The sequence below is a fragment of the Rhyacophila brunnea genome, unplaced genomic scaffold (assembly GCF_057557595.1).
Source record: "Rhyacophila brunnea isolate RB1 unplaced genomic scaffold, BYU_Rbru_1.0 scaffold_23, whole genome shotgun sequence".
Lineage (NCBI taxonomy): Eukaryota > Metazoa > Arthropoda > Insecta > Trichoptera > Rhyacophilidae > Rhyacophila > Rhyacophila brunnea.
Window position 1 is genome coordinate 6,786,807 of NW_028232893.1, and position 12,770 is coordinate 6,799,576.

The 12,770-nt window shown below is 35.9% G+C and overlaps 1 protein-coding gene across 3 annotated transcripts in view; it reads right to left on the reverse strand.

Annotated features, from left to right (window-relative positions):
- The window catches only part of Prestin (solute carrier family 26 member prestin), a 157,519-nt gene that overhangs the window by 14,165 nt on the left and 130,584 nt on the right, over nt 1–12,770 (reverse strand). For all 3 annotated transcript variants that reach the window (XM_085950791.1, XM_085950792.1, XM_085950793.1), the window contains 4 exons: nt 11,585–11,673; nt 10,327–10,488; nt 5,217–5,438; nt 2,109–2,185 (listed from right to left, as the gene is read on the reverse strand). In XM_085950791.1, the coding sequence (XP_085806917.1) occupies nt 2,109–2,185; nt 5,217–5,438; nt 10,327–10,488; nt 11,585–11,673 (550 nt within the window). The remainder of the gene's footprint in view (nt 1–2,108; nt 2,186–5,216; nt 5,439–10,326; nt 10,489–11,584; nt 11,674–12,770) is intronic.

The window sequence follows — 12,770 nt, forward strand, 5'->3', positions numbered from 1 at the left end:
ATATAGAAGAAACTGTGTTAAATATTTTTTTATTAATTTTTCCCGTAATCACACCTATCCGTTGTATATGAGTAGATATATATTTTTTATTAAAATGTAGAAAATCATGCATTTAAGGGTTAATCACCAAGATCTGCCGTGTCCGCTCATGAACTCGAGTGCTAACGAGGTCGAACCAATGTATCCTTATTAACATTCGGCGGAGACCATCGATTCTCAAAGCTCAAAAGTCGATATCTTTGAAGCGTAGTAAGATGCCATGTCTCACACACCAATGCGGATTCTAAGTTGTTATGTTCAAAATGAACATAACTAACATTCATACTCTGGCAACCCCGACGAATATTTATGGTCACGTCATGGAGCGTACGCCATTGCACAGATGTTGCTGACAGAATTTCCGGCCGCAACGGACGTCGTGAGGTGTGAAAGAAGCAACAGGGCTTTTTGATTCTGTCTGTCATCCAGTATAGTCGTGCTCTGCTTTGGTTTTACCCAACATTTATAATGGACGTCACTTAAAGCAGCATGATTGCAGCCGCAGTGCTTGAGGCCTCTGTGTCGTTCCAAGTTTGGTATTTTAAAACTATTATTATTTGATTCACTTATCTTCCAATGTTTCTTTTAAAACTTAGCTGCTTGCCTTTATTATAGTATTTCCTTAATAACCACTTAATGTAATATTCTTGTTTTTGCTATAATATAGTTTCGGTCAAGTACATAAATTGCTCTTTCATTTATTATTCCCCCTTTCTTCCTCACTGCTATATAATTATAATCTTTCACGGTATCAAGACCGTGTGGCGTCTAGGACTTTAATATGTACCTCTTTAACCATAGATTGCACGTGCCTTCAGCCGTGTAAATCCTTCTTGTTTCCTAATTTAATTTTTACAGTTGTCAGTTGCGAGGTTACGGAAGTAATTATTGTTCAGCTTGAAAAGGATGCAGGTAACCCATGGCCCTTCCTTGTTTGCTTATGTCTCATGCTTCTCTCTTTAACTCTACTTTATTTTCCATCCTACCTGTCGACTTTCTCTTTTATTTTGTAGTTGTGACGATAAGGATCACAACTACAAAATACTAATATATCAAAGTTTATATTAATTGACAATAATTGAGCGTGACAAAAACTTAAGGGGGATCCTTATGCCAACAGAGAACCTAATGAAGCTTGCAATTTAAATTTTTTTTTTGATAATTTACAATTTCAACTGTATTAATTGATACATAATATGCACTTATCTGAAAACATTAAAAAGATTTTTTTTTTTAAGTCAAAGATAAACTTACAATTGTAAAAAAAATGTGAATTTGTTACATATTTGTGGCATAGGTTACATTATTATTACATTATTTGTATGGTTAGTTTGGGTTAGTTTAGGTTGGGTTAGGTTAGGTTAGGTTTGGTTAGGTTAACCTAACAAATAATCCAGTTTATCGGCTATTTTCAAAATGCGTTTTCCGCTATATCCGCTTTAACCGAACAGTACCAAATTTAGTTTATCATTTTTTCAATTTTTACGGTTTAGATTTTTGACTAATTCATAGTTTTAATATTTTTTATATATATTTTAAAAAACATCGATTTTTATAAAAAATATAAATGTGTATAACTCGAAATCCTTTTTATTTATATGAAATCTTATTTAGGTATGGTCCAAATATTTAAGCTCGATTTGATATAAATAAAAAGAATTTCAAGTTATACACATTTATATTTTTTTTATGAAAATCGATGTTTTTAAAATAGATATAAAAAATATTAAAACTATGAATTAGTCAAAAATCTAAACGACAAAAAATCTAACACTTAATAAACTAAATTTTAATAATAAATATGGCCATAAAATATAATGTAATAATAAGATTTGACCCTGCAACGAATTCACATTTTATTACATTTTTTTACAATTGCCAGTTTATCTTTAAATTAAAAAATAAATCAAAAATCTTTTAATGTTTTCAGATACATATTTATTAATTAGTACAGTTGAAATTGTAAATTATCAAAAAAAAACTCAAATTACAAGCTTCGTATTTTTCCGCTAGGGTCTCTATTGGCGTAAGATATTCTTATATTAGAGAGTAGAACTTCAATACATTACCTGAAAAACTCCCACTAGAAAGCAGACTGCAGTCGCTATATCCATAACGGAATAGTGCTGCCCATCATCCGGCATTACTGAAAACAAATCCTCATGTTAGTATCATTAATTTTTTTACATAGTCCATGAATGACACGTGGCAATAAAGGTACAACCACGGACTATACGGGTTGTACATAATCCCACACGTGGAAGTGAGGCGAGGCACTGGGCAGGCCATGTCTCAAGGATGGAAGATACACAAACACCAATATCAATTTTTATGGTAGGTATATCGAATCTTATGCGTCAATTACATTGAGCTGTTTTTGGCGAATTTAAAAGCGGGCGATTCAGCTACTGCGATTGTGATGATGACAAACAAAACTTTCCATTCGCTGAGAAGCCTACAAGCTAGCGACTATTTTTCCAGAACGTAGTTCGTTTTTTTACCGGGAGGTCGCTACTACGCTCTACTGCGCAGACGCAGAAGGCCCACACGCCGGCGTGTAGCGTGTAAAGTTGACCGGCTTTCAACTTTTCTCGGTAGATTGTTTACAATCTGCTTGTTAGCTTGTTCGATGATGACACTGGGCGACTTTACAGGCAGATTGTAAATTCGCCAACAAGCAGCTCGTAAAGTAGCTCAATGTCATTGAAGCATTACGGCTAAAAATGCGTTTTTTCGTAAGCAAGATACTTATTAAAAATATAAAATCAGACAAAAAAGGCTAACTTGACAACGCTATTGTATTTAACTGTGCATAATACCACGTTTACACGTGCATGGATTTACTGTTGACAGTAAGTATTATCGCGGCCATAACAAGAAAATGTATAGGTAAACAACATGTAAGTATTATCTTGCAGTTGCAAGCTTGCATGCACGAATCAAAACAGTTTGGAAGTTTCTGAATTTACATAAATATGCAACAATGCAATGCCATAAAATGACAACATCGCGTCTCGCTTACTCTTGAAGAATGAGATTGGAAAGACAAACAGTTACTGTCACGATACTTTAAAATACGCACTATTGCCGCCAGTAAATCCATGCACGTGTACTGGCGCTATAATATTGAAAAATATCAAATTCTCTGCTTCTTGATTTTATAATTTTCGAATTAGGCAAAGCACAGCGGTATTTCTTTACAAATTGCAATTAAAAATGTTCACGATAACAGCAGGTTATTGGCTTTTTACGTAGAGATAACTGATAGCCTGCAAAAGGTGCCTACATTATTATCTGTGAACAAAATTACACTAGCAATAAACTTTGTATAAGTAATGCATACATATATCATCTGTTTAAAATGTCCACATTGACAAACACACCTGTTTCACAAGGTAGGCATCATAAAAGTATAAGTGTTATATTACATACACTAATCCATTACATTGCAACAAAAATATAATCAAAATTGTATATTGTATTACCTACAGTCCTACATTTACGTATTCCTTCTGAATTATATGCATCTCGTATACGTGAGCATAGCATAAGAATGTAAACTAGTTGCCACTATATTGTCTACTGCAGTTTCTTCATAATAAAAAATGTATTTTCCAAGGCATTCGTACTTAGTTACTTAATAGGGGAGTTTTATGTTGAATACCGTTCGATTTTTGAATCGAAAAATTTTACGTGTGGTTGTGTTGGTAACAAGTTTATTATTTTTCTTCTTCTATTGTCAGCCTCTAAAACAAAATGGCGGCTCGCGTTCTATTTAAGTATTTTAGAATATATTACATAATATGATCGGATATATCGCTAAACGAAAGCAACAGTGAGTGAAAACAGTCGATTGTGAGATAAGTATGCTAATCGGTTACCTAAAAAATCACAAATGTAATGCCCCATTACCAATGTTGCATGTATTAAAGAATATCCTGTAACTTCAAAGCAGAGAACAGATTAATAAATAGAATTCCGATAGTCTATTCCCCAATACACAACATTTTGACGCATGGGTTTGAATGTGCGAGTGTCATACAAAAATGAACCACACATTATAGACGTGCAAATTTCCTTCAAATACACCAATATTGAATGAGCGTCAGCGCATAAACCGAGAGCAGTTGTCAGAACGAAAGACAAGTGTATCCTTTACACGTGTTTAAGTTTATCCCATATTCTTCCACACTCGAGATCGGTTTACTGTTACTCCACACCCATTAGGTATTTCAGTTCCCATTATTTCTGAGTTAACAGGGTTATCAGGGATAACTGAAATAACCCACTGTTGACAGTGACGTCCCTAGACAAAATGCCGCCCCTGGGCAGCGCACTAATGCAGCCCAATTTTTATATAAAATATTTTTTATCATCCGTGTTCGTGTCGTTTCTGGTCATCAAGGACGTCGAAGGGAAACGGAAGTAAACTAGACATCACGAACCCGACAAAAAAAATACAGCTCTCTTAAACGTTTTATGTTAATTAATGCATTTTGTTTCCAACCAGTGAGGTGATTTTTTTAAATGAAAGATATTTTCGTTATTTAGTACTCAGTTTAGGTAGCTTTTTCTATATATCGCTCATGAGAAAACAATACCTTGTATACCACAAAACACGAGATGAAGAAAACTCTTTCTAGTCACTATCAAGGCATAAAAATTTTTAATTTTTTGTATATCACTATTAAGATTAATAGTAGAATACGAAAAATACGTGATAAATTTGATGGAATCATAGAGAATATAGATATTTTTTCCTCTCATCCACAAAAAGTGTCATGTGGCATACGAGGTATTGCTTTGTCATGAGCGATATACCAAAAGATTCTCCTCGATTTGCCGCCCTTCGAGTAACTGCCGCCCCCAAGCGACGCTCAATCTGCTTACCCCCACGGGACATCACTGAGTGTTAATAATGTTACTTAAACAAAAAGTCTTATCAATATCATCTAGGTATTATAAACATAACAGTCAACGTTTTGATTTGTATGAAACAAACATTAAAGTTCAATTATTATTTTATTAAATTAGTATTTTTGACTTATCCCATAGTCGCTATTAGGTGGCGATATGCATTATCACTGTCTAAGCAAGGAAATAATTCTTTGGGTGTTATAATATCAATATTATACGTATATAAGTATGGATTAATAAATATATGTAGATGTACATACCAGAGTCGATTGCTGTCGCGTTGCCAGGATTCAAGAGATTTCCATATGCGTCGGTGTCTGCGAATTGCGAAATGGCCTTTCCTGTCATCAGACATGCAACGGCGAAGGTTCCCATGGAGACGTGCCTGGAGGTGCCGAAGAAGGTGTAGATGAGGACGGGGAAGAAGGCCATGTATAGTCCTATTACTGGAGGCACTCCGCCCAATAAGGCATACGCCATACCTGAATGGAGGGAAGAATATAATATGAGTCAAAAGACATACGAAATATAATTATGTATTCTACAAAAACCTTTTTTCAGATGGAGAGTTCAGTATACGGGCATTTTCGCCAAAGTTTGTACATTGCGTTTTTGGCATGTCCCATGACTTCGATTGATTTTTTCATAGTTATTATATTATAGAATATTGGAAAGTTATGTCTTTTTAACATGAAAATTTATTAATTTACTTTATTCGATCAGTTAAATACAACTGTCTGACCAGTATATATTTTTAATTGATTATTTAGATCGAAAGGTAGTGTGTTTTTACCATGTCCCACCCCTAAATTCAAATAAACAAAGTCTGATTTCGTCATTAATTTTGAGTGTGTAAAATTAAATTCGAAGTGTCTTCAACAGCTTACATTATATATTTTTGGAAAATATACAGTTTTTTCCGTAAATTTGGACCAATATTGAAAAAAATCACGTTTAAAGTGTGTCCCAGGATATTTGAAAAAGCGGAATTCCACATTCCGTTACCACGATTTTAGCATGAAGGCGAAAAAATTCCACTATAAATATGTATTTTTTTAATGTAGCAACACTTTTGTATAACACTGATCGCCATTTACATTTTAAATTGTTGGTGTGTGTCGGTATCGCTATCGGAACAGGTTGCTTTCTGGGTTGGTCATTTAAGGAGTTCCACTACTGTTACCACGATTTGTAAGGTAAGAAATCACATATTTCCATTTCACATACTATATATATGGAGCTTATCTTTCATACTACAGATGTAATAAAACATATCGCAGGTTTAACAATAAAACTAAGCTAAATTTTGGCTTCAACCACTTCTGAAACACAATCCGTTACTTCCGTTCCGAAACTATATTGGTGGTAACGTATATGTGGAATGTAAAAGTAACGAAATGGAATGCATAAAGTTGGGTTTACATTGTGTGTTTAGTTCTTCATAGATTATAAAAAGTTTTATTTTGTCTGTTCGTATGAAAAACAAAAATATTTTCATTAAAAAATATAGAAAATAAGCTGGCTATATAATAAAGATTAAAAAAGTATGTGATATGTCTGAATACGCAAAACTAGCGCAGATAAAAGTATGGACAGATAAAAAAACAACAGAAGGAAAAGAAAATACACCAGACTGAAATAATTGCGAGACAGGCACTGACTCTATCATACTCTTTCTGTTATACGCCACCAAAATTTTAAAACTTCTCCATACATTTTAGGCATAGAAATTTATAAAAATGTATGAAAAAGTATTTTATAAAATTTATAAAAAAAAACACTGCTAACATTATAAAAGGAATCTTGCTTGCGTGAAGATTAGGGATTCCAGCGCATCTATTGTATTTATACACAATTCCGGCCCGCTACGGCAGCTATCTAGGGTAGGAAAGTATTAGCACTTATTGTAACAATTACAAAAAGTTAGCCGTCTAAACAGTCAAAACTGACTATCTCGCTCTGAAATTTATCATAGCCAAGAGAGGTGCTGTTAAAACATAGCACTTATTGTAACAATTACAACTAACGTGTTGTAATTTATTTTATTTTGTTAACTGTCAATTCATGGTGGAACTGCATTGTATTGTTTTAATTTAATAAAACGCATTTTTTTGTAATACTTATTCCACTGTTAATCAATAAATTAGGACCGGTTTCGTCCGCCTCAGAGGGACATTTTCAACTTGTTGACTTGTTGGCCAGTTGAAAATGTCCCTATGAGGCGAACGAAACCGGTCCTAATTTATTGATTAAAAGTGGAATAAGTACTACAAAAAACTGCGTTTTATTAAATTAAAACAACAATATAACGTATTGTAATTATTGTTATAATAAGTGCTAATACTTCAATTCTTTCCTACCCTAGATAGCTGTTGTAGCGGCCGAAAGTAGTCTTGTGTATAGAATAGATGCGATGAAGTTATTTTTTAGTAATTTCTTCGAATTCTACAACATCTTTGATTTTTTCGAATATGCCCGTATTCTATTTTACAGTCCACAAAGTTTGTAGTGCTACAGAATAAGAATATTGGTGAGCAATCAAAATATCCATATATAAGTAAATATGTTGGTAATTAAAATATGTTCAATCTGGGTCGATCCACTGCCAGATGAAGGCCTCCCCATATCTCCTTCCATGCCGCTCGGCACATAGTTCTTGGCCCATACGTAGATGAGTTCGTCGACGCACTGGGTTTTAGGGCTGGTCTTCAGTTGCAAAACACACACGCTAGCCAAACGGATCCATGGATCGCAAATTTGAGCCCACGGCTGGTCAAAAAATACAAGCACCAATGTTCGGGCGAATGACTTATAACTATTAATAATAACTATTGATAAGGATTTCATGTAGGACCTACTAGTTTAAATTGTCGCAATTAGATAGGAGGCTCGTAGCATAATTGGTTAATGTTCAGTGGCGTGCTACCAGTGGTTATACGGGTTCAAATCAATGTATGGATTTTTTTCTATATATTGATTTGAACCATCCAATCATCTAATCATCCTCTGCTGCGTTTACCGTTAATCTTTCATTAGATGATACGTTGGGTTGTACTGTGGCCGAGGTACTGTAGTTTTCTGGTTTTGATATTACATAGAACTTCTTGGTCCTTTACCATTCATTTGAGAACGTCAATATTTATCACCCTGTGAGTCCAAGTAATTTTGAGGAGGCGTCTAATGGACTGATGTCTCATTTTTTATTATGTTTACCTCTACCTGTTAGGGATTGTCATCCCGGACAGAATTAGTACATTATAATGTCGCGGAATTCCTAGATAAACATACACACGTGGAATTTTGCCCAGATTTTTTTAGTTTCTAGTGCGAACATTATCTGAAATTATGCCAACCATAAAAAGCGTACACGAATTTTGACATTTAAAAGCACTTTCGTGATTGATGACTTCTTAAAAACGTTTTTGCACATTTTTTACGATCACGCAACACCGTAGACACAAGATTTCAGTAAATACGTTTTTATTTTAAGTATATTTATTCAGTTCACAAATACAGCGTTTCGTAGGGTGGGTGGTATTCTTAAGGCTATACCTCAGTTGAGGCATGGTCTAAAAAGATCGTGAATAGGCGATGCGCGGAATAGGGGTCGCGGTGCAAATGACGGAAGCCGAACGAAATAATATAATTTGTCATAAAAGTTCAACATGCGTCCTTTTTATGTTATGTTTATTGTTATATTCGTAATAATAATAGTATATTCATTGACATGTTTTCTTTTTAAGCACATACGTAAAGTTTTTTAGTCATCTTTACACGATTTAAGAATATTTTCATCAGACGCAATGACAAAACGAATCGACGTGCAGACGCCTCGACGCGCTCTCCGAATGACAACGCGGCCGTAATTTCGTTCTACATACAGTTGAAAATTATTTGCTATTTCACTTATGTACGCTCTTAACGGTTATCACTTTAGCACGTTTCCGTTGTTTTCATTGTTCCAAATCAGCACAGAAGGTATTCTATATACTAAACGGTATCGGCGGCTATCTTTAATTCGTAATACGGCGAAAATTTAGGTTGGTAGATATATCGGTCAAATTCGGATACATATGTTCGTGCTGCCGAAACCAAGCTGACGAGAGCAAACACAAGCGGATAAAGCCTAACCAGCGCCACTCAATCGGTAATGAGGCGAACACAAGAATTTTGTATATACTCTATGGCAACATCTTCTTGGCTTGTGATTGTGAACTAACATGCTCCTCCCATTTTTAACCGCACTTCCATTATAAACTAAAATGCTCCTCCCATTTAGACGACAACAGCGCCTTCCTTCACGTAGCCAAGAAGCTGCTGTCGTACAATAGTCATGTCATTGCGATTGTAGCGAAACAGTCGGATCTTGCGTCTCAATTCTCAATATGTAAAATTGTCGTACTATGTCTCGTTTTTAAAGTTAGAGAAGGACTGTTTGAAAGATATCACCTTTTGACAGTTCAGACGGTTAACCGTTTTACATAATTAATCGCCAGATTACGTAAAGTGATAAATTTGATATACTTATCACAATTTCCTCTTTTTTATGTTAAGTGATATGTTAGAATAGGCCTGCAGATGAAGCATCAAGCATGCGACTGAATTATCAATAACGGAAGTATCAAGACCAGCGTAGGATCGTACTAAACGGAAAGAGATTATTGGCAACGCTTGTAATCTTAGTACCTAATCACCATCTTCAGTAATGAGGCAAAAGATATTAAGAGAAATTGGATAAAAAAGCTTTTATAGCTTATTTGAGTGGCTAATTGGAACTAGTACTGATGATTAGTACTAAGTCAGTGTAAACAAGCCTTTAGTCAGCTCTCACATCTAAACTCGCCTTGTGTGCCGCACAGCCATAAATCAAACCTTCCGAGAACGGCGATCCAGTGTTGCTTGTGAAGACCGCGGACATCTACCTAGCGATATTCGCGCGTAGCCTTCGAAACGTATAGATATTTGAATGCGGTGATCGGCGACCCGGTATAGGAATGATCAATTCGTAGGTGTTTATATGCGACCTGGCGTCTTTGACTCGGAGCCCGAGAAGCATGTAACTTGTCGATTGCAACAACAGATCTTTTTTTCAAAGGAAACATTCCACAGCCTACTCTATATGGCGCTGAAAAGTCGCATTCGACCAATCTGCGGAGCTCCATTTGTCAACGTATGTTTTGTGAATAACGATGACGACACATCGACGTATTCGACACGTTGTAGGTGAGACGAGTTTTGATATGAGAGCTGGCTTAGTCATTGCGTTTGATGGCTTAGTTGGGTACATAGGAATTGAGTAATGTGATTGAACAAACCCTTTAAGACTATCATCTTTTATTCGGAAATGTTAAAGATAACAGCGTCTCTTACCTTGCGGTATGTGCATTACAGCGACGGTGCATCCTGATATGATATCTCCGAGGATGTCTCTTCTAAATGAGTATTGGGGCAGCCAGTTTGTGATTGGCAGGAAGTTTTTCACGCACGCGTTCAGGCCGCACGCCCGTAGCGCTACGCCGCATTTCTCCGGCACTAGAAGAAAATCAAACAAGGACAGTGTTACCATTATGATACATAATAATACAACATATAATATAAGTAAGGCATGGGCCCCACATCCTAAAGCGTGCCCCCCGACCAGGATCTATGGCGCCCCCCCTACCTATCGCTAGGTTTAATAGCATGTGTGATGTACAACATAAGCGTTTTAAAAATTGTGTTAAACGTAAAAGTAAGGGACTTCAGTTTATTTTTAGCGATTTTTTGTAGTTTACTAATATCTACTAGAATTATGGAGTTGTCGAGTATCAACACAAAATAATCAAAAATCGCATCTTACAACCTCATTTATTAATTGTTAATAACCTCCTCGCGAAATAGCGCCGCAGCCGACTTTTTTACTATTAGAGCAAATTGTGATGTGTATTTATCTCACACATTTGATTGATCCGCCACGCGGGCACCCCTGAGTCTGGGTTTCTAGGTTAGAGCCCTGTCAGACCCCCATTTGTGGGGGCCATGAAGTAAGGCATATGGACATAATCGAATTCAAATCTTGATAATCAGTGTGATAATACAGAGGACACTTAATAAATGTCACCGAGACTAGCTGAGTCAGTTCAACTTTTTCTTTTCTCCCTAAATTATTTCTTTAACCGCAACGTTGCATGATTGTTACATCAGTTCCGTGCGGCTCCGTATCGGGATAACAGAGTGAGCACGTAAAATATAATTTTTTTCAGAAACGTTTTAAGCGTCATGGAAGGTCTTGCATATCCACGGCTGTGCATACGTGACGGGTGGACCTAAACTCATACGGACTAAGAATGAATTTTCAAAAAACCGTTTTTATGATTGTTAGGTCTACATCCATGGCCTGCACACGGGGAGGGGGGCTGACAGGGCTCTAATCTAGACAAGAACACAAGTGCGTCGTTGGGTAAGGTGTCAACCAGTAGCTCACATGATGTTTGTCGGGTTACATAATCACACAAACACAAACCTTCCATCTAGCCCCTCTCATTGAGCTCTTCCCAACCCCTTTGTGACCCCCACTAACTTCACAATATCATTAAAAAAAGGAGGTTCCCACGCCCCACCCTATAGGTATAAATATAAAAATGCTTACATGTCTTCGATGGTTTGTGGTAATCGGCTTCCCTGTCCAATTCCTCTTGCACGTAAACCGGTCGGACGACATTGAATGAATCTGAAGTCCTGAAACAAGAAAAGAAGGAGACATAAGTATCTTCATAGTTAAATATTTATTACGGAGGGGGGTTGACAGGCCTCTAGCCTGGGGGCCCGGGCTTAGGAGGGACCCGACGTGGCCAGGTCGACCAGTTAAGTGAGATAAGCACACACCAAAATTAATTTCATCTAATGATAAAAAGCATGCTATTTCACGACTGGGTTATAATTATATAATTATTTTTAGCATATTCCATGACTTATAAAAATTACTATCCAATATGGCCAAGGGTCGCATGTTACTTGGCTATCACAAAAGTTGGTTGCGATAAGTGCTATATAATATGATACCGAGAGCCGACAAATTCAATTAGATTTATTTAAAAACACCAACAATCGCTAAAAAACACGAAATACCATTTGGGGATCACTACTGTATAATATTACACTGAATATCTTAGCAATAGGTTGGGGGGGGGGGGGGCGCTAAACATCGTAGCCTGGAGGTCCGCATCAGGATATGGGAGCCATGACTAGCAGATATGCCTGCGTTTCTATAATATAATCATATTGCAGTGATGATATCAATAATTCGAAATTTAAAATATAATTGCGAACGAAACAAAATGACACTTCCTGATGTCCTTTCCGCATTAGTCTATGACAGAGTTTATTTAACAATGGAGTATTATTTGATTACATAATATTTATATGTGTGTTGTAATTAGTAGGTAATAAAACCTATTTTACACTTGAGTACCTTTGAAGGGTTTTAATATGTCCGTGGAATAGTGTGAAGATATACTATTCACTCTTTTGACAGATTGATAATAGTCAATTTTTAAAACGTGGTATCTTTAGGTGCGCCTGTTTCTTTAAAGAATAATGTGCGACGATATATTGTGACATGTGTGAATAAATCGAAGTGAGAATGTGAAACAATTAAAAAAAAAGTGATGTTTACTCGTGAATTGAGTACGTTCTTCAAAATGTTTAATAAGTTAATCCATTATTACACGTAACTCAGATATAATAAATGAAGGTTTTTATTTTTATCATCAGCTAACAAGGATTAAAACAAATCACTTAATTTTTGAATATCTTTTATACGATACAATTTTACG